Genomic DNA, 26,116 nt, shown 5'->3' on the forward strand with positions numbered 1-26,116 from the left:
GAATCATGCAGAAACCAGGTAAAAACACACTGGAACATTGAAATGGAGAGTGGAAAGTGAGTAACTTGAAAGCAGAGCACAGATACCCAGGCCCCATGGCCTCCCCCATCTAATGACAGGTGACAGAGATGGTTAATGCACACCTCATTTATACTCTTTCTTCCTGACATGCATCATCCCTGCATTTTTCTCTTATCCTTAATGCTATTAACAGCAAAAAAACGTGGGAGTACCTGGAGCTACTCCCACAGCCCTCTGAAACCACCACAGTGCAGCAGCTGCTGCACTGCACTGAGGCAACAAAGACTGAGCTACAGCTGACTGAACAACTGCTTTGGAAAGTGCTTTTCCATAATTTCTTTGCCAAGTTGTTTAACTCACCCCATCGTGTAGAACAGCTTCTGGAAGATAATGACATTGTGAGGCTGATGTAGGGACAATCACAGTCCTCTTAAATATAACACAAAGTCCAGGTGGTCATACTAATTGGCCAGTAACAGAAGCCACAGAAAATCCTAAAGATCTTCTAACTTTTTTTATTTTTTTTTTTTTTCAGTGAACACTAGTCAGTATTGGGGCCTCCATAAAGCATATTTCATGAATACATAGCTCCCCAAAATTTCATTAGAGGTTGTAATCAAAGCCCAGGGAAGCAAAGCCGTAACACAGACACAAAAGAAAGCACTACTCACCTGAACACAATCCCTGCTATGAAGTAGAAGATTGCAAGGGTATCCATAACATTCCACAGGTCTGAGAAATACTTGCTGCCGTTCATGTACCACTGGGAAGGAAAAAGAACAGTGAGTAATCCCCACACAGCACAGTTTCCTTGCCCAGTTAACTTTTTGTCACACAGCAGGCAACACCAGAGCTCAGATGGCTTTCAATTTCCCCAGAAAAAGGGGTTTAATGTACCCAGCAATGCCACAAGTTACTGGCAACCTGGTTTTTGGGTCTTGGTGTGACCCAGGGAACACTGTGGGAGGAGGAGGGTGGTCACAGTTCCAGGGTAGCTGATTCATCCTGGCTTCTCTCCCTTCACAGAGCTCATTCACTGATCTGCCCCCAGCTACGTGCACATGATTTGGATCCAAGATGCAGATTCAATTTATTCTTCTAATTACATTACTCTCTATTTCTGAATTGCGAGTCTAGTGAGAATCCCTGCTCATTCCCAAACTGACTGACACAGCAGCCTGGATCCAAAGTCTGTGCAAGGGCCAACTTCCAGAATCAATTCAGAGGTGACTCATAAGGACAAGAAGCTTAATCAGGACAAACCTCTGCCAGGCCTGGAGAAATAAACTGCATCCCCAATCATAATTCTTTTTCATTTCAATTTTCATTGAAATAACCAAAACTTTGGAGAGTACTGCTCAGTGAACTTCCAGCTGGCATATCCAAGGAAGACAATTCAGCCCTTAGTACTTCTATGGCAAACAGAAATCAGAGAGTGTTTTCTCCTAGGTGCTGTCTCTGCCCAGCAGCTCCCTAAATCAAACATCTGGGACTGAGGTGCAGGTCAGTTCTCCAAATTCCAAGCTCAGAGGTAAAATGCACAGAGGTTCTGTCCAGAGTCTTTTTCCACTGGAGAACACAGGGCTTTCCTTCACACCCCACCAGTCCACCCACTCACCTGGCTGGAGGCTACCTCCATGTGGCTAAGGAGCCAGCAGGGAAAAGGCCTCTCCCATCTCACTATGGCCACAACAGCTCTAAACAGGACAGGGAGCAGCTCCGCTCCTTACAGATCCCTGGGACCACCAGAAGGGAAAGCAGGGCTTACACTTCAGAGATTGTTCCAGATCAAGGGCTGATTTCTCCCCAGAACTGCTTATCCAACTGCAGCAGCTGCAGTGGGACACAGGCAAGCTGCTCTGACCTTGCCTTGGGTGTGAAAACAAAAATCTGAAATACTCCTCTCCTTGGTTTTTTTCTTTTCTCTTTAAATATAAAGGACACAGACAAAATTTTGATGCAGTTAGACCAATGTACACATGGTCTATCTCAGGGGAAGCCAGGAAGGAATTTGCCTGAGAAGTTTAGAGGACTGGGACACTGCTCTGCATTCTGCTCCATTTCTCCTCCTCAGGAAAACAGCTTTGCAGCCAGAACACTGGCTTCAAATAACTTTAAATCTTCAAATTTAGCTGCCTCCACTGCCAGATTGATACAGTATGGCCACCAGTTACTGAGGGGAACAGCAGCAGGTCTACCTGCCCAGGGTAGTGAGAAAAAGGGACATGGTTAGGAAAGTAAGGGTTCTATCCCTAAGGCTTTCCCCAGGACTTTTGCTGGGTGTACACAGGATGTGCAAGGACAGGTCCAGACACCAGAACCTAAATCAGCAGAAACAAACGCTCCATTAGTGTTTTTGTGGCAAAAAAATATTTTACTTTCTCCCCATTTTCTTAGCAAGTAAAGTTGCCATAAACAGGCTTCCACCTTGACTATTAAAGAGGGAAAATACCACAGTAACAGCAGCATCAGAAATGTCATCTGACCTCACGTGTAAACCATTCTTTCAGGGGGAGATGATCCAGCAGATCACCCACAAACACTCATAAGGTGACTCAGGCCTTACAGGAGAGTCAGAAAGCAGCACTGCACCAAACCCACACACCCTGACCATGGACTGGCAGAGACCAGCTTGCTCCAAACCCACCAAATTCCATGTGAAATCAGGAGGAGATAGCAGACAAGTTGCTGGCTATACAGGCAGTCCCACATGCAGTTCCCACACCACAGGTAATCCAAAGCTGATCCCTGAGTCTACACTAAATCAGCAAAAACTGTATGGATTATTAAAAGCTAAATGGAAATACATAAAGATATGTGGCTTACTGGTAAAATAAAATATAAAGGAGGTGGAATGCAGAAAAGAGAGGGAGGAATTACTTAATCTAAAGGCATGCACCAAGATAAATATGCTAAATCTAATCCTTTATTATCAACTACCTTGGCCAGCCAAGCATTCCTGGGAAACATCTGTACTGGCATCACATAACCTCTTGGTGCACAGACACTGCAGCTACAGAGCCACAGGCAGGAATTAAACAGCAGAGGAAAAAACCCCTCACTGAGCCCTGAGTTGCCTGGACCTCTCTGCTGGGAAGTGGCTCCCCTGATCACCAGCCTAGACTGCCTTGGAGGGGAAAACCACAAGGCTGTGGCTCTGACACTAAACTTTCTGGGGCTGCAAGCGCTGCCTACTTGTCTCACTTCATCACAAAGCAGAATGAAGACCAGCACGTAAAGGATGATCTCCAGGGCCGTGGGCTCCTTCTGGAAATCCATGAGCAGCACGTAGGCGAAGAGCAACAGGAAAGCAATGTAGAAAATGACGTTCCAGGAGAAGACCACAAAGGGGGAGGTGAAGAAAGATACGTAATATAAGAAGAGTTTCTTAGTCTTCTCCACAGGCTTTTTCCTGAGGAATTAGAAGATGGAAAAGCATAGATTTTATGCCTGGAAACATTTGTTTTCTTCAAAGCGATAGAGAAAAGGGTGCAGTCTAACTCAGGGTGTTATTTAGAGGTAAAGACATCTTGCATCCGCTGCCCTCAGGCAGCAAACTGGTACATCTTCCAGCTTGGATGGGGCTTGGAGACACCTGGGATAGTGGAAAGTGTCCCTGCCTGTGGCAGGGGTTGGGACAAGATAAGCTTTAAGGTCCCTTTCAACCCAAACCATCCTATGATTCTATTGTCTTAAATCCAAGATCAGTGCAACAAACTGTCAAAAGCCCGTTTGGCTTTTTAAAACCTTTATCTAAGACTGACTGAATACTAGAATAGCTTCCCCAGAGTGGCTGTGGAGTCTCCACTCTTGGAGAGATCCAAAACTGGACACAGTCCTGGGCAACCTGCTCCAGCTGTCCCTTTCTGAGCACAGGGTTGGACTGGATGATCTCCACCCAGCCTGACTCGCCCTAAGATTCTACAATTAATTAACTTGTTTTCCCTCTGAAAGTCTTCCCACGAATGAAAAGTTGATTACCTGAATGAGATGAAACCACAGCTTATTAAAGGGAAAAAGAACAGGCACAGTATAATCTTCCAGTTCTTAGTGTCTCTTGAAATCTCTCCATACCACTGCTTGGAAAGGAAATTCTGCAAGGAAGAAGGAAACACCCTCATTTGGTCTAACAGCAACAAAATAACTTCAGAATGCTGTTCTAGAACATTTGATTTGGTAAAACAAAACAAAACAAAACAAAACAAACAAACTTTGAAATTTTAATTGAAATACTAGAGATTTCTGTTTCAACAGAACAGAAAGCTTTCTGAATTACTGTTCTGGCTCCTTAGGGCGACCATCCTCCATCTGTGTGATGAGGAGCTATAAATGAGGCTGAGCAGGACTTGGCCTGATTGATGAAACCCTTATAAACCATTGCAGGATATGCAGTGCTCATCCACGCTGGGTGTGGCATCCACACCATGCATGCCCAAAGCAGAAATCACTTCAGGCAGTCTTTATTACCCAGTTCGCTATGATTTTTACCCCCATGTCAAGATTTTTTCCCTCCTGATTTACATTTGTGGGTAGAGGAGCCACATCTCCTGCTAGAGCACAAGAGGCACAGTGCCCTGCACACCTTTCCTTCACTGCCATTACCTGCACACCTGGCTGGGCAATGAACTGCTGGTCTCTGGCTTCCACTGCAAGCTCCAGGCAGTTGCTCCCTCCCCAGGCTTCACAGGAGTAAGTCAGCAGCTGCTCAGCAAGGTCTTCATCATTGCTGTAGCACTCAGTGAAAAGCTCTGGAGGAAAGAAGCAGCTCCACACTGAGCTCCAGTTTCAATCCCACACCAGCTTGGGTGCAAACATCATCATTGTAATGTTTGTAATACCAAAGCAAGCAGGCAAGAACCCTTTTCAGCACTGCAGAATGACTGTACATCCCTTTACAACCCACTTGCACATCTTCAACTTGTGATACAAAATTCATGTCTAGATGGAAAACTGTAACATTAAAAATCACACAGAGCATTTAGTTCTGCACTAAAATATTGAGTAAAAAAAGTGATTTTCTCCTTAAATAACTCAGTAAATCTACTTGTTTTATCTTCTTTCCTTAAATTCCATTTGACACTGATCTAATGAATTATAGTCAGTCCAAAATTAACAGGAGGGTTGAAAAAGTCAGAATGCTGTTTCACTGGGAAATGCACTTCACTCCTCTTCACTCCTTAGTGTCATCAGGTCTGAGTGATGTAGATACTTTTAAAAAAGTTTATTTAAGCTTTTTTTTTTTTTTTTTTTTGCTTTGTGGAATAGGAGATACTCTCTGGAAATATGCAAGATATTTCCAGCGTGGCCTTGAGCTGGTCCTTATAAAGTCACAGAATCATCAATCTACTTTTTACCTGTGACTTGTTCTCACTCCCACAAATCTGAAAGGTGTTTCTGCCAGCCTGAATACTACCAGTATTTGTGGAATTTTCCTTTTTTCCATACTCTCTTTCCTGTTTCTGGGCACCCCTGTTCAGCCTTGCCAGTAGAGCTAGGTAGCTTTTCTTCCCCATGAAAGGAATTCTCCATCCCCCAAAAAAACACCCCACACTTCACAACACCCACCTCTTGAAGCCAAGCTCTTAAGACATGAAACAAAATTTCTTCTAGGAACAAATGGTGTGGAAGGAATTTCCAAGAAGCAAAATCAGATGTTGACATTAAAAAATGTATTTAATGTTCGATATCTAGGTTTTAATTGCCTGGTCTCTCACCCTTCCCACTACATTTCTAGAGGACTCCCACTTACCTACTGCTCTTGTCTCATACTCGTTAGCGAGTTCCTCAGACTCACCAGCAGCATTTATATCATTCTTCACCTTGGCCATGCTTTTCAGGAGCTTACTAGCCCCCAGGGCTGCCAAAGTGCAGCCTCTGGTCTGTGGAGAGAGAGTGAAATCATGCAAATCCCTCTGAGAAGGGAACATGATCACAGAATCCTCAAACCACAACGGTTTGGGTTGCAAAAGACCTTAAAGACCATCTCATCCCAACCCCCTGCCATAGGCAGGGACACCTTCCACTATGCCAGGTGGAATCCTTTAAAAATTATCCTCCATTTTGCAGCTTCTCAGTTCCCAGTCCAGAATGATCTATTTGATTCTACAATCCTTAAATTACTGCCTAATCCAAATTAGAAACTGCATTTCAATCAAACACCTGGAATCAGAACACACCCATGCTGTGGAATGGGTGGGAACTCAGCACCCCAGCTTGAGCACAGATGACAAAACACACAATGGATGCTGTGGACTGCTGACTCACATACAGCCCTAGGAAATGGAAACAAAAAGTCCACACCCAGACACAAAATGGGCAATGGAAAACCTGCTGAGAGTCACCTAGCAATTATCTCTTGTGGTGGTGTGTTTGAAGCTGCATGTGGAGCCTTCAAAGGCCAATAAACCAAAGACACAGAACCCCACTGCACAGCCAGCAGAGAGGAATAAAGGAGAACTCAACTTACTTGCTCCCAAATGACTTTGGACAACTCTTTCTTGTTCTGAAGAACTGACCAAATAAACAGAGCCTGCAGTGGGTGCCTTGTGATAGGACACTCCTCCTGAAAGAGAGCAACAACTCAGACCTAAGTTCACCCAATGTTTTCAACTGGAACAAATCTGAGCTTGGATTCTCCTGGTTTTGTGTTTTCTTCCTTTCCCAGCCACCCCACCAATTCCTTCTCTCAGCTCTCTGCCAGTTGCCACACACTACTGTGAGTTAGGCTATATTCAATATTTCTAGAAAATTTTGTATTTGACAAGGAAGACTCAGCCTCCCGTTTTTCCCAAAGCTGACATTAAAGAAGATTTGTGTAAAAGGCACTTCCTGCTTTAACCATTGCAGTCCAGCTAACCTCATTCACAGCAGGATCAACCTGCTCATCACTCACTGAAAGCTCTATGTCCATCTCATCCTTGCTGTTTTTGTAATATCTTTTGAAACCTCTCCGGAAATCCTCCACCATCTTCCACACAAAGGTGAGGAGGGCGTCGTTGTAGGAGTTCTTGGCTATCTGCAGGTTCTTGAACACCAGGCTGCTGAAGTTGTTGGTGTACAGCTCCCTCAGGACCTCTGTGGTGAGGAACTTGCGCAGATTCAAGCCATTTTCCAGGAAGAGCCGGACGAATTTGGGCCTGTCTTTCACCAAGGCTGTGAACATCACATCCTGGAGGTCAGCAGACTAGGAAGAAATGAAAAAGCAAACATAAGGGATCATGTGAGAAATGCAAATCTTACCTAAGGCCTGACACATGGCCACTGTCACATTTTCATCAGAAGCAGGCTTTTTTCTGTACACAACTGCCTTGGCTCAATGGCCCAGAGCATTTTGGGCATGGGCAGATCACCTTTGCAACCAATGATCATATAGCATGGATCACCATGGAATGATGGATCATGGCTCTATGGAATATCCTGAGTTGGAAAGGACCCACAAGGATCAAGTCCAACACCCATGTCCCTGCACAGACACTCCAACAATCCCACCCTGTGCACCCTTGAGAGCAGTGTTCAAATGTTCCTTGGGCTCTGGCAGCCTTGGGGCTGTGCCCAGCATCCTCTGGGGAAGAACCTTTCCCTGATCTCCAGCCTGACCCTGCCCTGACACAGCTCCAGCTGCTCCCTGGGGTCCTGTCCCTGTCCCAGAGCAGGGGTGGGAGCTGTCCCTTGTGAGGAAGCAGCAGCTTCCAAGGAGGCCTGGCCTCCTCTTCTCCAGGCTGAATGGAAAGTGACAGCTAGTGAGGAGCAACAGACACTCTCTCAATGCTGAGGTGCTGGGAGTGGCTCCAGATGGGATGTGTCCCTCCCCACAGCTCCCTGTACTCGCTCAGGAGGGGCTGTACCTCCCAGTTCCTGTCATTGGTGAAGATCTCATCACTGGCCAGGTCCAGCTGGTTCCACTCCAGCAGCAGCTTCAGCTGTCCATTCCAGTTATCCCTGTCGTGCTCGTTGGTGCTGAAAGCTGCAGAGGAGGAACAACCTCTGGGTAAAGACCAGGCATATTTATCACTTCTGCTTCTCTCACTGCCAGGACAAGACTCCTTCCCAGTGGCTTTCTCCAGACTCATGCACATCTTCCCAGCTGGGGGCTGGAGCATGCTGGAGGCTCAGGGGTGCATTCATATCCAAGACAGGCCACAGAGGAGCTGCCAGGAGCACCTCAAAACCAAGATCAGCACAATGCTGCCTTCAGGCTCCTCAGAGTCCTGCCCCCTCTGCACGAGAGAGATTCTTCAGGATTCCCAATGGGGCCCTATCAGCATCCCCAGGGCTCCCTAAAACACCGTCCCAATAACTGGTTTGGATCTTGCCCACACTGAGAGATCCCATACTGCTGCTGTAGCCTGCCCACACCCCTTCAGAGGAACACAGGCTCCACACTGTGGCAGGAGCTTAGCTCTGGGGAGATGGCAATGCTCTAATGAAACCTGTTCTAGACAATAAATAGCCATCCCTTTTCCATTTATTTTCAAATCCCCAAACAAACCCAGAAAAACAGTTACTTGCCTTTGTACAGGGCAAAGGAAATGGCATTGCTCACAATTTCATCTCCAGCTTCTTCTATTTTGATCACTGTCAGTAAATGAGGGCTGTCAAGGACTTCTTTGATCTACCAAAAAAAAACAAGAAGAAAAAAAAAAAAGTTCTATTTCAAAGCTATCAAGGCTGTTTAGTAGCAGATCTCTGAGATCCTTTTGAAATTTGCCACCACATTATAGCAAAGCTGCTTCTCATCAGTCCTGGGTTTGAACAAATTTAAGCAAGCCCAAATAGAAGTAGATAATGAGCTTGATTTTAAAGTCACTAAAGGACAACATTAATTATCCTCTGAACATACAGCAAATAACTGTGATTCCCCTATGCAGATCATCTTTAACAAGAAGATATAATCTCAGTAATTAGAAGCGACTCTTAAAGTAGGAAAGATTGTGACAGCACAAGTTTCAACTTATGTCCAGCAGTTTGTTAGAGAACAGTCCCTACCCCCTGGTGCTTTGTCAAAACCAGATAATTTCTCACCTAATGAAGCTTTGTAGCGTTCATTTCATTTTAGCACACAGAAGAGAAATTATCCTGGCTATTTCTGATGCAGGAGGAGGTACACGTCAAAGCAGCCCAGCAGAAGCTGTGGCAAGAACTCTACCTTCAGCAGCTCCACACTCCCCAGGGAAGAGATCCTTCTGGAACCTTCTCAGCTTTCCTGTGACCAGACACGTGCTGACTTGACTGCAGCCCCCCAAGCTTTCGTTCCAATTGCTGTAGATTTGGAATTTCCCCTTTTTAAATCTGCGCAGCTATAGGGTGGCAAGGAGCCCTGCACACTGTGCAGGTGCCACCAGACAGCAACACCCCTGGAAATCACCAGCAGCTCCCCTAGCCTGCTCCCACACTCACCCACTTGATCCAGCTCTCAGTCTCCTCTTCTGAGAGCCTGGAGATGGTGCGAGGCAGGAACCTGAGCAGGCTCTCCTTGACACAGGAGGAAGCAAGAGTGCCTTCAGCCTCCACCAGGCTGGCAATGACATCAGCAATGCGCCCAGAGCCTTCCACCACCACGCAGGGAATCTTGCTCTTGATGGCCACGTTGATGGACTGAGGAGACAGAGGGAGAGGAGAGCACTGGAACCATCAACTCTTACCAGAGCCTGCCATTGGGTAAGGAAGCCCAGAGAACCACAGAACCCCACGCTCACTCCACAGCAGTGTTTTTGTTATTATCCACTGATACATTACCAGTGACAACTCTTTAAAGCATCATCCATCTAATGACAGAGGGCTGTGAAGAGCCCCACGGAGACTGAGGGCCAGAAATTACCATCTGTCAAATTTTCAGAGAATCACAGAACAATTTGTGTTGGGAGGGACCTCAAAGCACGACTTGTTCCAACCCCTGCCACAGGCAGGGACACCTCCCACTAGACCAGGCTGCTGAGTTTTAGAGTGCATCAGCAGATCAGGACAATTGCCAAGTGGAAATGGCGTTCAGGTCAAACAACAGTGCTGCTCAGTTACAGTCACTGCTGGTTTGTGGCACAGCATTGCTCAGCTCAGATCAAGGGCTCTGGATTTATATGCTGGAGGCAGAAGCAGCAGTGTTTTACAGAAAAATCACTTCTGTAGCACCACAAGAACATTCAACTCTAATGTTACTGGAAGCCTCCAAATAGCCACTTACGTGATTTCTCACACAGCAACACTGTACATGGATTAACAGCAAGACAAAAATCTGCTGAAATAATGCTGGAAGGACCATTAACCCTCCTGGTGCAAAGACCACCATAGGAGACACTGATTCATTTGCATCACTACAGTGACAACAGAGTCACAGCACAAGCTGGCTGCCAGTAAATTGTACAAGGGGAGTCAGTGCAAGTTATCATCAAGCACTGGAAAGACAGAACATCTATTAGTTCAGGGAGTTTCTTGAGAAAAAACAAAAACATTCAAGCCAGAGTCATCAAAACCGTGTGCACATTCCTCCTGTCAGCTGGAGAGCAGGTCTCTGACAAAGGCAAGGAGGCTTTTCTTATCAGCTAGATGAAAGTGGCTTTCTAAAAGAGGGTTCAGCTAAAGTGCATGTTTTACATCACAGGGAATTTAAAACAGAAGCTTGGAACAGTTTTACTTCTCCCCTGCTAATGCTGATTCTTGTCATTGTGCAGCAGTCACAGAAGCTGTGAAATGAGGGAGCCTTTCCTGGGCAGCACTGCTAAAACCCAGGCATGGCAAGGACAGACATCCACAGCATGGACTCTGCTGAGCCATTTGGGCTGGTCAGAGACTCCATTTACTCCTTGAAAAAAGGCTTCACCTACAAATGAGCAAGAGGGCAGGCACAAATCTCTCAGTGCACTTACAACACGAAATAAAAACTAAGCAAGACATAAACCAGCCTCAAGTTGCACCAGAAGAGGTTTAGGTTACATATCATGAAAAATTCTTCACTGAAAGGCTTGTCAAGGCCTGGAACAGACTGCTTAAGGAAGTCACTATCCCTGAAATGTGCAAAAAAAATGTGTGGATGTAGCACCTGAGGACACAGTTCAGTGGTGAACATGATAATGGCACAATCTTGAACACTGGACTTTGGGACCTTAGAGGTCTTATGATCCTATGAAATAGCCAAGAGAGTGGCATGAACCCTTAATTGAACCATCATCCAGGTACTCCCCAGAGGAAACTCTTGCCAGGAATTATGAATTTGATTTTAAAAGCCTTTTACTCATTCTGCTAAGGCAGCTACTAAGTCTGTGTTATACATCACTGCTTAACAGTGGGTTTAAGGTCTCACCAAAAATGTGGAATCATAAATCTACACAGCTACAGCACCTGGCAGTCAGTCAGTTCCTTCAGGGATGGCTAAATCCTTTCTCAAACATCAGCAATTTGGAGCTAAAAGGAAATGGACATATTCAACACAACCCTTTGAGCACAGCTTTCCTCTAAAACCTGAATGGATGCTTCAATTCATCTCAGGACCTCTGATTAACACTGCACCTGCATTCATCTACAATTGGGCAAAGAGAAAATTCATCATATGAATGGAAACAAGCTCCCAGGAAACATCCAGGGAGGCTGAGATAACCATCTGGAGTGCCACACACTGGTTCAGACCAATTGATTAACACCAGCAGTGAAGTGGCAGCAGAGATCATGCTTTGAAATCACATTGTTAATCCTCCTAACAATCCAAGTGGTTTGATTAACATCAACAGTAACAGCACAGCTCTGGTCAGAACAGGAAGTACCAAGGTAACATGTGCAAACAAAATAATCATAAATATCCTTCTGCTTCAACTTTATTTTTGCTGCATCCTACTCATGCAAAATCCAGCCCCTTTCCCAGCTCTTTAGTACAGGCTAAATCAGCTCACCCTGTAGTTGGTCAGAGCCTGTCCTCACTGCTACTGTTCCCACACAGCCTGATTTCACATCCCCTCACTTTGAAAACCCTGGGTGAGGTCCCTCTGCTCCCTCATGCCACTCACCTTCACTGGCTAGCTGAACAGGCAAGTAGCAACCTTGGTTTTTAACCCTGAGAGAGATTTAGAAGCCATCTCCCTTTCCCCCTTGCCTCAGTGTCACTTAGACATCCTGTTTCAAGAAGCTTCTTTGTTCTGCTCATCCTCCTCCTGCCTGTCACCTGTTTGACGATGATGCCTGCTCCTTCCTCATGTAGGCTTAGAAAGGTCAGAGTCAGCAGAGCCCTCCTGCCCTGCTCAGCTGCCAAGATTCAAACCAGGTCTAGATCTAAACTAGATTTAAAGTGTGGCCTTTCAGTACCTAAAGGGGCTTAGAAGAAATAAGAAGAGCAACTTTTTACATGGGCACATAGTGATGGGTAGGGTTTTACACTACAAGAGGAGACATTTATATTGACATTAGGAGGAAATGATTGACTGTGAGGGTGGGCAGGCTCTGGCACAGGGTGCTCAGAGCAGCTGTGGCTGCCCCTGGATCCCTGGAACTGTCCCAAGCTGGGTTGGACAGGGCTTGGAGCAACCTGGGATAGTGGAAGGTGTCCCTGGACATGGCAGGTGTGGGACTGGCTGGTCTTTAATGTCCCTTCACATTCTGTGATGTGGAAGAACTGAGACAAATCAACTGTCCCAGCCAACACTTTTCCAGGATGTCAGCCCAAGGCCAACCAGAAACTTAGCACAGAAATATTAACAGAAACAGATTTCATCAGTGTAAATTACAAACAAGGTCCTTGTGTAGCAAGTGCTAGGCAAGCTTCTGTAAATAACAGCACAGTCTACTTCATCAAGTTTCTTTTGGAGTCTTCAGTATCAGAGAAAACCCCTGCTGTCACTCCCGGAAACAAATAAAATAAATAAACTTACTTTCAAAGTCTCCTTCCCACCACCTTGTGCAAAACACACAATTGGGATCTTCCCACCATAATTAGATTCTGTGAAATATACCAAAAAAAAAAGAAGGAAAGAGATTACATCAATTAATGCAGTCTGAACAACTAATTTTTCTGAGTGCAAGGAAAGAATTTCCAAGCCATCCATGCAAATACTGTTTGCTGCTGATTTTGTCAGTTACTAACAACTGTTTTTAACAAAATTCCATTTTTCCTAACATTCTGCATAGGAAAAATTAGAATTTCTAGAGGGAGACACTTCTGTTGGAGAAGGGTGTCTGAAGTCAGCTATCTCTGAAGTCCTTAAAATGGAATTTTTATTGTATTTGTCCCCTCCTTTGACCATTTTGAGTCTCGGTAAAATGTTCTTATCACAAGCTTAAGATACAGAACATCCGAGTTCATATTTTTAATTGTGAAAGAAAGGTAAGAACTCCATAACTCTAGGAGCTAGTGTTTGAGAGACATTAAAAAAAAAATACCAAAAAAGCCTAACAACAACATGTCCAAAAGCTTTTTAAGAATTTCCTGCTAAGACCTTTGATTTCTTTTTTGCACTTTGGTAAAGAAGTGGGTGAAAGAGAAATTATTTAGCAGCAGGTTACAGGCAGCTCAATCACCTCCTAAATAAATAACTTCAGCTGCTGTGTAATTGTGCTCCAGCTACCTGGAATTCAGTGACAGATGTTTATAGAAGGGTCAGCTTCCAAGAGATAGGGAGAGAAGGGCTGTGTGGCTGAAAGGAAACATTTGCTGTGACACAAAGGACATACAGAGAGGAAGGTGTAGCTCCCAAAAGAGCTCCAGATGCATTGCAATTAACACACAGATCCCTTGCAGCTCAGCAGCCACAGCATGCTGCCACTACTTCCTTATTCCAGGAAAACCCCAGTGGATCAGCCCCAAAGCCTGCAAGGACAGGAGGATACCTGGGATGACCCGCTCCGAAATGTACTTCTCCAGCTGGGTGCGCACTTTGGCCTCGATGGTGGGGTGCCCATGGGTGCCGTTATCCACCAGCAGGAGATGGGTGTGGTTGTTGTCCAGGCAGTACAGAGGGTCTCTCTTCAGGTCATCCATGATGTAGTGGGCCAAGTAGCTCCCCTAGGGCACGAGCACAGCGTTGGACAGAGACTCAAGGACAAGGGCGTGCCCACTTTTATGCGGTGGGATGATTTTTGGGATGTGCTCTATCATGTTTGGTGGACAAGAGACAAGGAAGGCTACCCCAGTGCATCTGACAAGTGGGATGGCAGTGTCAGTGAAGATCCTAAGCAGGTACCATGTGCCTTAGCTTATGGGAATCCCTACTGCAGGGGAGTGCACAGGGATTTCAGAGCTAGAATAACCATGGGAGTGATTATTCCCTAAAGCAATGCCAGACATGGAGTTCCAGCAGCTGAACTCCCACACAGGCATGCCAAAATCTGGCAGAGCTGAAATCCTCCTCACCAGGCCTGATGTGTGTGACTAACTTGGGCGTGAGAACATTTTACTTTCCTCCTGTTCTGGGAAGAGCTTCTGACATTTTGAGGCAGAGCCTCCTCTTTCTTTTCCCACCAACCCATCCGTGTAGCACTTGAGGACGTGGTTTAATGGTGATGGCAGTGTTTGGCTGACAGCTGCCCGTGACCTCTGCAGTCTGAGCTCCCCAGCCTTAACTTTAGCCTCATTGTGAGGTGAGAGGATGCCGTTCCTTACGTCGCTGTCGGCTGTGCGGATGAGCGTCTCCCGGTTGGAGATCATGCCCCAGGCCGCGATGCCGATGGCCACCACGTTTTCCTCGGAGCTGCGACTGATGGTGTTGTCTCTGACCACCTCCCCAATGTACTTCATCAGCCCGTAGTGCGTTCCCCCGGTGAAAATCCAGGCTCCTGGAAGCACACCCGGTCACCCGGGTGCACGCAGCCAAACACCCGCCCTCCCATGGCACTGAAGACGTAACCCAAACCCCATCTGTGACCCTGGGGCTTTAATTTTCAACTGAACACAGAGGAGACGCTACACAACTCACCTCAGGCATCCCCTAACTCTCAGTGATGTTACTGCCACACCATTAATGTGTCCCAAGTCCAGCAGCAAAATGAACACTCTGCTTCCCCCACACTGCAACAGGGGCCGGTGCTTACCCTTGGACTGGGCGATGTAGATCAGCCTGCTGAATATCTTGCGCATGCGGGGCTTGAGCGCGAAGTTCTTGGCGCCACCGGTGACGGAGATGACGAGGTTTGGGGTTTTCAGGTGCCAGTGCTGGGTCATGAGGTCGTAGAGCGTCTCTGAGTCCGTGTCGCATGACAGGCGGATGTACTTGGGGGAGAGAAAATAGGAGAGCAAATGCAGCAGGAGATGAAGTGAGATGCCTGGGAACAACCTAGGGGTGGCATTTTCTTCTCTGCTGCCCAACCTCATTCCAACAAGTGATGAAATCCTTGTTTCTTCCTCTGAAGCACCTTCATCCTTCCCCCACAACCAGGAACCCAACCCACCTTCCTCTAGAGGAGGCAAGAGCAGTAACCTTGGGCTTCAGAGGAACTCTGCAAGGATGAATACACCACCACTATAGCAACTGACTCCAATGGTGCTATTTAAAACTCACATAATGAATTGGTGCCAGCATCATTGCAAGTGAACTAATAATGATGACAGTTGTATTCTGATTGCACTATTCAAATAAATTCCTGTTGTGGGACACTGCTGGGAACCAGGGAAAAAGAAGCCTTACCTTTCTCAGGCCTTTACAAGGTCAAGAAATTATTACAATGATTATGCATCTGCAGGGTGTGTGAGTGTCTCGTGATGTTTTGCTTAAAGCATGTTTTCAAGGAGGTGTTGCCTTCTTTGACCAGTGAGTCTTTCCTATTCTGTTTTGCACGTACTACCCTTTATATATGTGTAGAGTTGCTTTAAATAAAGCTCTTTCTCTCTTGTTTCTCCATTACACAAGGAATTATGTTGCATTATCCTTTTCACCACTCTTACAGCCTTAAAATGCAACAAATTCCAGGCTCCATGTGAGTGGTCTCCCTCTCAACATTTACCCACTGCAGTGCTTCAAGTATAACACAAAAATGAAATGTCAAGTTTGCAGTAAAGCTGAAACACTCTACAAAGATGCCAAAAAGCACACAAGAGAGAGAATCTGGCTTCAGGTGAACTCAACATGTGTCCATTTATGTAAAAGCTTCTCTGGCCTTGTCTTGCTTTGCTATTCAAAAGCCTCTTCAGTTTCATCACTTTTGGAAGATATTCATGGCTGCACAAGCCAAATGACGAGATTTGGAGAAAAGGAGTAGCTTGGACCTGAATCATAGAGGATTTTGTATCCATTGCCCAGTATTTGCAGGAGAGCAAAATGAAAGGATTACTTTGAGGAGGAAATGCCCCTACCTAGAGAGAGTGAACTTGAATAAAAACATTCATGTTCCCAAAAGGAGTTAAAGCATTTAGGGCATCACAGAGGATATGGAGCAGGCTCCAGCAGCTAGACAGGAGAGCTAAGGGACTGCCTCAGTTCCTGCCTTAAGAAGCTTCAGCAGCATGAAGCTTTGGGTGTGTTTCTGGAGAGGATCCCCTATAGGAAAGGAGGGAGAAACCAGGAAAATTACCAGCCCACAGCAAACCCTGCCAGCTCCACAGCAGTGGGTGAACTCAGTCAGCTCAGCTGCTTCTCTCCTCCAAAGTACAAGGATGCCATCTCCTGGTACTGCTGGATGCTGCTCCTGGACCATGGCTGTGACTCGGGGAAGTCTTTTTGGGCTTTGGGCTCCCAGAACATTCATTAATTGTAGTGACTGCAATGCTTGTGGATGTTACAGGGTCTGAGCAGCACAGCAGAAACAAAGAGTTCAAAAGCTGGACTTACAGAGGGTGAGATTTTACAGAATCCCAGAGTGGTTTGGGCTGGAAGGGAGCTTAAAGCTCATTTAGTCCCATCCCTGCCATGGGCATCTTCCACTGTCCCAGGCTGCTCCCAGCCCCAGTGTCCAGCCTGGCCTGGGACACTCACAGGGATCCAGGGACAGCCACAGCTGCTCTGGGCACCCTGTGCCAGGACCTGCCCACCCTCCCAGGGAACAATTCCTGCCCAACATCCCATCCATCCCTGCCCTCTGGCAGTGGAAGCCATTCCCTGTGACCTGTCCCTCCATCCCTTGTCCCCAGTCCCTCTCCAGCTCTCCTGGAGCCCCTTCAGGCACTGGAAGAGGCTCTGAGCTCTCCCTGGAGCCTTCTCCTCTCCAGGCTTAAGCACCCTCAGCTCTCCCAGCCTGTCCTCAAACCTCATTATGAGTCTGTTCACATCTCATTTCTACTCTGAACTTTTTAGGACTCCTCTGTCCTAAAAGGCACAGTGCAGGGTATAAAACTTCCCATCCCTCACTGATACTTGACAGCAGTTCTTAGGTCATCCTGAGTTTGAAGCCCTACCTGCTGCTTATCAACAGAAAATACTTGGCAATCTCCAGGAGCAGCAGGTGCCTTGCTGTGTAGGGAGTTGGAACAGGGAATTGAGATGTGAACCCAGGCAACATTCTAATGGGATGGACTAGGAAATTTGTATGCAGTGTTTGAACAAAGTATGCTCTGAAATATGCACAGTGGCCTTGAGAGTCTGCATGAAACATCTGAGGGCACATGAACTCATTTCCACAGTGGGAAGTGGGGAAGACACAACCTAAGGGAAGAACATTTAACCTTTGAGAAGTCTGAAATATTGAAACAGAGCAAAGAACTTTTTGTTCCAGTACAGTCACACAGCCGCTTACAACAAAGTAGTACAAAGCTAAAATGTGCATACCAAAAAATATGTGAAGTACACAGATCTGTTTAAGCATGATTTGAAACTTTCAGTCTCACTTCCCACTCAAATGCCTCCTATTTCTGCTACTTTGCATAAAACAAATCCAACTAATTTACATAGCAGGCTCTGATTTCCCTAATTTATTTGATTGTCCCAGGTAACCTGCACTGGTGTTAATTATCAGTCATTTAGAGGAGGCAGATGAACTCAGCCACATGCTCCTCACAAGCATCAGTATAAATCACTAGAAACAGCAACAGCAGCTATTTTCTTCTTCCCACACCTCCACTGTCCCCACTCAGAGCAAAGATACAGGAAAAAACAAACAAAAAACAACCCAACAAATGGAATAAAACTTTTGAAGTTCCACAGATATTTTACATCTCTCCAGAACTTACTCTCACTGTTGCATCTCCACCCTGGGAAATACTCAATATTCAGTTGTTTATAGGCTTGAGCAAGCTGGTCTATTTGGATACAAAATAATCCTTGAATATCACACTCACTCACCCATCCTCCTGCCATGCCTGGAAACAGAGATTCTCTTTTCACTCCCATCACCAGCCTAACCAACAAGTAACACAGAAGGAATTATCCTTTGTTACCTACATTCAGGGCCTGAGAAACAAATTCCTGTCCCTTTGTAGCCTAACTCCTGCCCTAAGATTAAAATCCATTTCACCTTCCTTGCTTTTGAGGAGCTTCCACTGGTACTCAACTGGGGCCTCATGAATATCCTCAATATTTCCCCTTACCTTTCCTCTTTTTCCCAAGTTTTCAAACTGAATGTCCCCAAAGGCATCGGTAGGAAGCTCCTTCGTGTGCTTCTTGTAGTTCCATTTTTCAGTGGTGTTAACCTGGGTGCCCTCTATGTGCTGATTTTCAGGGTATCCACATTTACACAAGTTACCCCTGAAAGAAGAGTGAACAGGCATGAGACCCCTGAGGAATCCTGAGCACAGAGGATGTGGTTTAGTGGTGGTGCTGGGCTGACTTGATTTTAAAGGTCCTCTCCATATCCCACATTGCTGCTTCCTCAGAGGACATGGAGCAGGGGTAATTGCTGGTCTCCTCTAGAAAGGCTTCTACTATTCTGTTCTGCTGTGCAAATGAAACCAGCTTACCTTAAAACTATCTAGACAAAAATAACCCAGCAGCAAGTTCTGCAGTCCTCTCCCAGAGGGCTTGCAGGAAGAAGCTGATGAGAACCAGCTCCTCCATCCTTTGCTGGTGCTGTGCCAGACATCCCATTTTTGGTGGCAGAGGAGGACCTGAGTGAGACTTTCTGAAATAAGACTAATTTCCCTCCCTCTCTCTGAGGCATTTTTCCTCCCAGGTTCAGAGAAGAGTGGTGTCAGAGAGCCCTCAGAGCTCAATATTAGGATTTCTGCAGCTATATTAGTTTGATCACTTTTCTCCTGAGCCTAAAGAAACAAAAAACTCAGAAACCACAAAACAATGTTATGGTCCTCAAACCAGCACTGCACTGGTACCCGTACCTGAAAATGGAGCCAGTTTAAAATCCTGTCTTAAGAGAACATCAGCCTTAGCAAAACCTAGTGCCTGTGTAAGGTTTGTGCATGAAAGTTTTGATTTGGGTTTCAAAGGAAAATTTAAATTATGCAAACCTCTGATAGATACCTTGTCATACACCAATACCAGTGCTGTATTCTCCAAAACACCTAGATATTACCCCAGTTATGTTTCAAATAGGGAATTTGATATTCAACCCTGTGATGGAGCTGCTGGAAGATCAGAGCGCTAGTTTGGCATCAAGTTACTTGTGGAGTAACAAACAAGGGGACCAAGGTGAGATTGCTTTGCTAGATCCAGACTCTGAACAGAAAAATCCCAGAACTTTACTCCTTGCCTTGGCAGACAGAAATAGCCTCACCTACCAGCCCCCCATTCTTGAAAAACAAGAGAAAAGTATCTCCTTACATTGACTTGGTGTCTTTTGTGAAAAAGACACATTCTCTCTTCTTAAAGTTTTCTTGGATGAAGTTGGCCAAATCCTGAAAAATAATTTTTTTAAGTTTATTTCTGATAACTCAGGAAACAGAAGAGAACTCAGTAAAAAGATACTGCTTAAAACACTATGGCAGACATTCTTCCCAAAGAAATAAAGATTAAAAAGAGAAGACAGTAAGGTTCTTTAGGGTAGGGGCTGCTTTCATTCAACACACTCATTTCACTTTCATTCAAATCATGTCCTCCTTTATGGGAGCTCAGTGGAACTCAAAGTCTCTCCAGCTTGTTTAGCCATTTACACTCCTTTTAACCTTGAAACTCCCTGGAGAAGCTTTCAGCCACGGGGAATGCAAATTCACCCCTAATCTGCCTCTGCTAAGAAAGCAAAGAGGAATTCTCACTTGCTGATAAAGGGTTGAGGGTTTTTGTTAGCTTTTTCAAGCACAGTTTAGATTTGCAGGGCAAGATTTCACTCAGGACACAAAGGGAAAGAAACCAAGCTAAGGTTTAATTCACCCCTTTGACACAACTCTTGTGGTTAAACAGCAGGTGGAAGTTATTCCAAGCAGAAAAAACATTACAAGTATTATATCCAAAAAAAGAAAAATGGAAGGGAATACATTCAACCAGTAAAAGTCACAACACACAAGACCAAAAAAAAAAAAAAAAATTAAAGAGGGGATAGCACTTGCTAAAGTCCCAAGAATTGGCCATCAGGGCCTTCTGCAAACCCATGAGGAACAGGGAATCTGCCACAGGACTGCTGGAATCAGCAAATCTTTCAGGCTTGAAAGGATGCTTAACATAACCATATGTTGGCTGCTGCCTTGGCCATCAAGCTGCTAGAAGAGCTTGGGGTGGTTCTTCACACAGAGAAATTTGTCTCTTACTGGCATGTGCAAAAGGGTTCAAAAGCAGAAGGGATGAAGAAAACACAATAAAGAGCTACAGGGTTCAAAAGCAGCACACCCTTAGAGTTTCACTGTGCCAGCTGCTGCTTGGAGGTCACTGGTGTTATAAATACATATTATGGCATTAGCTTTTCACAAATATTAAAGTGAATACTATATGTATAGTGTTGAAATGGTTTTTAAGATAGAGTTTTCTTTAAAAGTAACATAAATAAATTTTAAAAGTGTCATTGTAATAAGAAAACTATCTGCTTAATTAACACCCAGTAAAAACACCTGCTACTAATATATCAGTTACCAACACCATCTATAAAAATTAAAAACCACAGCCCAAATTAAGACTAATAAAAAATAAATTAAAACCACAGCCAAAAAACACACTCTAAAAAAAAACATGTTCTAAAAAACAAACTCAAAAAGTAGCCATGTAAATGGACAAAATATTGAAAAACAGTTTATAAAAAAAGTTAAAAAATATATAACAAGCCTATAAATATGCAATGGGCTGATACATTTAAAGAGTGTCTCCAAAACAAGTTTAGTATTTAGCTCTTAGCTAAATACTAAACAACCAGCCATTATAACTTTTTGCTGGATTATTTGTCGCTTATTGTCTTTTATTAAACTTTTTTAAATCGACCAAAAGAGTAAACCTCGTTTTTCACGCTGGTTAGGAAAATTTCTCCATAAAGGGGAAGTGACAAATCCATCACCCTGCCCTTGACATAATTCACCACCAGTGTGGTCCCTCCCAAGGGCCAGCATGTGCCAGGTACTCACAGCATCACTGCAAGCCATGTCTATGCTGCGAGACATGCTGGAATAGAGCAGCCTGGAACTCTCAAAATTGCCATTTCTTCGGTGCCTCATGCTGCCCATGGAAACCTGCAAAAGCGTGGGAGAAGGGCAGGTGGAGGAGCACTACACAACAGCAAAGGCAAATAAGAGCTTATTTGAATCCAGCATAAAGAATTAGGAAGGGTATTATCCCTAAAATGGGAAACAAAAGTTCAGAGAAAATATTTCCTGTCATTTCATACTCCAAAAAGACTTTCTTTTCTCTTTCCCCTCTCCAAAATAATTCCAACTCAGCATCTGTTGAGAAAGGAATATATACCTTGTATGCCATCCCATTCAATCCATTCTTATATTTTAACTCTTTTGTCTCTGAACAAGCTCATGGCTTACATACACCAACAGTCCTTAATCCAACGTATTTGCAAATTAAGGGGGATATTAAGAAGAAACATTTCAGGCACAGAGGAAGAACTTCAGTGTCAAAGCAGCTGGCCCAGCAGGACCCCAGGAGTTTAGAGGAGCAGCACCCACCACTGATGCCACTCCTAGAACAAGGACAGTCCACACGAGCAAACTGAAGAGCAAGTGCATTTAAAGCATATTGGATCCAGAAGTTGAAAAGTGACCTGAAGAAGCAAACACATTTCAATCACCCTCTAAAGCAGATCCCTGTGTTGAGGTCCCTGTGTTGAAGGAACATCACTGCACTCACAGCAAAGCACAGAACAAAATCTTATTTATTCTAATACAAATACTTCAATTCCCTCAATGCCACTCTGCAAATAATGCTGGAAAAGGCCTTTTCCTGAGAGAAAAGCTGTCAGCCAACTGACATGGGGAGCTCAGAACCTTCTTGTGTTTCCTCCACTGTCGTCTCTCCCACCTTTTCCCTGGCTGTGTGCTCTGGGTTTGCCTCTGGGGTGACACTGCCACTGCATGGCACACAAAACACCCCTCCCAGGCACAGCAACACTGAAGCATCACCCTGTAAACACAGAACTCCTGAGAGCCAAGAACCAGCAAGTGTGAAATTTTCCTTGGGGCACACAACACAGTAGGAATGGCACAGGCAGTGGGAAGCTGCAGCTGTAAACAGAATGACAGAATGCGATGTGAGCAGGCACCCAGAAGCAGTAAAAAAAGGCAAGTTTCCACAAAGACATGTATATTTATGTATATAGTTATTTTAAAAATCCTTTGAAAAACATTTCATGTTGAAGGGGAGCATGACTGACTTGGTGTTGTTTACTGTGCGTGGCAGAAGCCCACAGCTACTTCCCCCAAATTCTGCAGATTTCCCGGGGATCAGAGTCACTCTGTCACTGTTGAGTGATGGAAGAGATTAGAAAAAAGCCCATAAAGTGGAGAACAGAATTACAGAATGAAATCCAGCTGGTGTCCAAGTCACCAGCACTGCTGCCCAGGGCTCAGTAGTGGGACCAGAGCCATGTCACATTTTTCTCAATTATTGGGATGAGGGGATGGAGGACACCCTCAGGAAGCTGCAGACACAGCTGGGGGATGTGGATCTGCTGGGGGACACCAAGCTGAAACTTTTAGCTGGGGATGTGGATCTGCTGGAGGACACCAAGCTCAGACATTCAGCTGGGGATGTGGATCTGCTGGAGGACACCAAGCTCAGACATTCAGCTGGGGATGTGGATCTGCTGGAGACAGGAAGGCTCTGCACAGGGATCAGCCTGGATCCTTGGGCCGGGCTCAGCAAGGCCAAGGGCCTGGTGCTGTCCCTGGCTCACAACAACCCCATGGAACACTGAGGCTCAGGGAGGAGCAGCTGGGAAGCTGGAAAAGGCCCTGGCAGTGCTGGTGATGGTGCTGAACACAGGCCCTGGGCTGTGCCAGCCATGCTGGAACAGCCCCAGGACAGCCCGGCCCCTCCAGGGCTGTGTCCAGCTCTGGGCCCTCCAGCCAGAGGGACACCGAGGGGCTGGAGCCTGTCCAGGGCAGGAATGAGCTGGGAAGGGGCTGGAGCCCCAGGAGGGGCTGAGGGAGCTGGGAAGGGGCTCAGCCTGGAGCAAAGGAGGCTCAGGGGGCCCTTGTGGCTCTGCACAGCTCCCTGACAGGAGGGGACAGCCGGGGCCGGGCTCTGCTCCAGGCAACAGGGACAGGAGGAGAGGGAACGGCCTCAGGCTGGGCAGGGCAGGCTCAGGGTGGATATTGGGGAAAATTTCATCACTGAAAAGGTTGTCAGGCACCTTCCTGACCTGGTGTCACCTTCCACAGAGCCCCAGCTATTTGGGATTCTCAGCCCAGAGGAGCAACAAGTACAACCCTCTTTGCTCTGAACTCCCTTGTTGTGTGATCTCTTCATCAGTGATCCAAAAGTGACTGAAGAAGAAAACCCAGCTGGCAGAGAATAAGGGACCCAAACCTGGTCAGCAACAGTAATTGATACTATGGGAATGTTTATTCCAAAAATATTGTCTCTTATGGGGCACGCTTGTCAAACAGGATACTAAGGAAAAGAGGGAAGCTGTATACAAAGTACAAAGGCTCAAAGCTGGCACACATCATATGGACATGAAAAAACACCTGACAGCCACAGGCAGCAAGAAACTCCATGAAACTGCACCTTGGCAGCTGATAAGGATGAAGTCTGAGGTTTAAGGACACAGGCAGCTCTGCACTGGGAAACACATTTCCCAATTTCCTAATGACACAGAAAGAAATTGTGAATATTTCATATGATTAGTGTTCAGTGTAAAGATGGTTTTAAAGCTGTAATTCAAGATAAAAGCCCCATGGAGGAAAATTACATTGTATCTATGCAACTTATTGACAGTTTTACTTTCATTGTTGATTTGTTTAATAAAGTTTAATACCAGAATAGTGAGTATGGACATAAGTGCAGAGACAAGAGATTAAAAGGAAACAAGGGCATTAAATTATTAATTCCAAACACTACAGGATTTCAAGTTTGCCTTGCTACTTTTGTAAATAATTGATAACGAACATGCAGCAAACAAACTGAAAAAAGTTAGTGAGAATGCAGAGCCCCCCTGAAAACCTGCTATTTAATTTTAAATTCTGAAAAACCTCACTGATAGCACAGCGTTTAGCTGATACCAGTGAGCAATGCTCATTAACTCCATGAGTGTTGGAGATAACACAGCAATTACACAGATTCTAAAAGATGTGACACAGCTGCAGTCCACAGAACAGGCAAACTATTCTTTTTCTATTGTATTTCCAGCCTATTAAATTAAATATATAAGATCTTCAACACATTTAAGCATAACTTCCTTAAAACAACACATATTAAGATTAACAACCATTGGATAATCTCCAAAATAATCCTCTAAAGTGTAAGACTGTAACTTCCACAGCAATTCAAGGAGCATATCCATTAAAATCTTCAGCCTGTGGTGACTTTAAAAAAGGGGAAAAAAAAAAAAAAAGGTAAAAAAATCAAGTCCTAAAGAAACAAATTAAGAGGCTTTTAGAAACTTGCCTGCAACTGCAAAAGCAAGACCAGCTCCATTCTCAGGAAGCTCCCAGATAAACATAACCACTATTTGCATTAACAATTCCCAACACTGGCTTTACATGAAACTTCTCCAGTAGCAGAGGATGGCACAAAACTTCAGCTGCAGCTGCTCCCACAATTTCAGCAAACCCAAAGGACACAAAACCCAACATTCCATCAGTAGCACAGACTTACCAAAGTCTCCAGAATATGCCCCAGAACTCCTTCTGCAATCATGACTCCGAGAGGAAGGCTTTGAAATACCCGAGCTGGCAAAGCCCCACCTTTATCTGTGTCATGCCTTCGTTTGAAGGGAGGGAGGGATCACAGCCAGGAGCAGCAGAATTATTCACCAGCTCCTTAATTGCAGCAGGGTGCAGGGAACAGCACTTGTGGGTTATTTGTAAGAGAGATGTTGTCCCACCTGCTGCCCATGGGCTGCAGGAACAGATAGCACCACAGCTCGTTTGTGGCACCAACAGCACCAGTAAAAAGCCAGAAGTAAAAGAAAACACTTGTGGGAATAAATAATTAGATTTTAATGTAGCAGGAGATAATGAAGCAGCTGTAAAATCCACACCTATTAATCTAATTTACTACAAGGTTGCTGGAGCACTCTCGAGTGCAATAGAAGTTTTTAAAAGTGTTTTTACTCAACAAAAATCAGATTCAGTTCCTTAGTTTTTTATTTCACACTCAGTATGGAGCAATCTGGTTTTCTTCTGCCTTTGATTTAAAGCTTTTCACTCGGGTAAAACAATTCATATTGCTGCGATATGCAGGAACTCCTTGGAGAGATGGATTGTCCCCAGGCCACCTTCCCTGCAGAAAGCAGTGCTACCCCATTTGCTGCTGGAGAACCTCCTACAGCCTTTTAATCACCCAGTTTGGACCACTTTAGGCTAGGCTGGACAGGGCTTAGAGCAACCTGGTCTAGGGAAAGGGTCCCTGACTGTGGAATGGGGTGGAAAATTTGAGCTTTGAGGTTCAAACCTAAATCATTCCAGGATTTTAAGTCTCAGAGTCATCTTTCCTTCTGTGATGGAAGGTAGGTTTATTTGTCTTAAATCTCACATTACCTTGGCATATACACATCTGCATTTTCATAAATTGTCACTTAGGGGCTTCACTCACATGGCAGCATCTAACAGCTCCCTAAAATGTCTGTGTGTTGAGCCCAAAGACAGAACACATTCAGTATACCACTGCTCCTAAGGAATATAAAGAAAACATGTATCAAGGATTTGCAGCTAAAC

General features: G+C 45.1%; 1 protein-coding gene across 2 annotated transcripts in view; it reads right to left on the minus strand.

The window, feature by feature from the left end:
• The window catches only part of TRPM8 (transient receptor potential cation channel subfamily M member 8), a 35,996-nt gene extending 10,877 nt beyond the window's left edge, over positions 1 to 25,119 (minus strand). The window contains exons 1-18 of one of the 2 annotated variants that reach the window (XM_079311099.1): positions 25,056 to 25,119; positions 21,356 to 21,460; positions 19,635 to 19,708; positions 18,449 to 18,605; positions 15,025 to 15,202; positions 14,597 to 14,769; positions 13,825 to 13,999; positions 12,870 to 12,937; positions 9,418 to 9,615; positions 8,530 to 8,632; positions 7,866 to 7,984; positions 6,914 to 7,204; positions 6,488 to 6,583; positions 5,771 to 5,900; positions 4,624 to 4,769; positions 4,003 to 4,115; positions 3,226 to 3,433; positions 693 to 784 (exon numbers count right to left, since the gene is read on the minus strand). In XM_079311099.1, coding sequence (XP_079167225.1) covers positions 693 to 784; positions 3,226 to 3,433; positions 4,003 to 4,115; positions 4,624 to 4,769; positions 5,771 to 5,900; positions 6,488 to 6,583; positions 6,914 to 7,204; positions 7,866 to 7,984; positions 8,530 to 8,632; positions 9,418 to 9,615; positions 12,870 to 12,937; positions 13,825 to 13,999; positions 14,597 to 14,769; positions 15,025 to 15,202; positions 18,449 to 18,605; positions 19,635 to 19,708; positions 21,356 to 21,460; positions 25,056 to 25,097 — 2,468 coding nt within the window. In that variant the 5' untranslated portion in view covers positions 25,098 to 25,119. Of the gene's footprint in view, positions 1 to 692; positions 785 to 3,225; positions 3,434 to 4,002; positions 4,121 to 4,623; positions 4,770 to 5,770; positions 5,901 to 6,487; positions 6,584 to 6,913; positions 7,205 to 7,865; positions 7,985 to 8,529; positions 8,633 to 9,417; positions 9,616 to 12,869; positions 12,938 to 13,824; positions 14,000 to 14,596; positions 14,770 to 15,024; positions 15,203 to 18,448; positions 18,606 to 19,634; positions 19,709 to 21,355; positions 21,461 to 25,055 lie in introns of those variants that run through there. The other variant, XM_079311100.1, reaches the window with a different exon arrangement.
• Between the last annotated feature and the right edge of the window lie 997 nt (positions 25,120 to 26,116).

This window comes from Erithacus rubecula (genome assembly GCF_903797595.1).
Source record: "Erithacus rubecula genome assembly, chromosome: 8".
In the NCBI taxonomy this organism is placed as follows: domain Eukaryota; kingdom Metazoa; phylum Chordata; class Aves; order Passeriformes; family Muscicapidae; genus Erithacus; species Erithacus rubecula.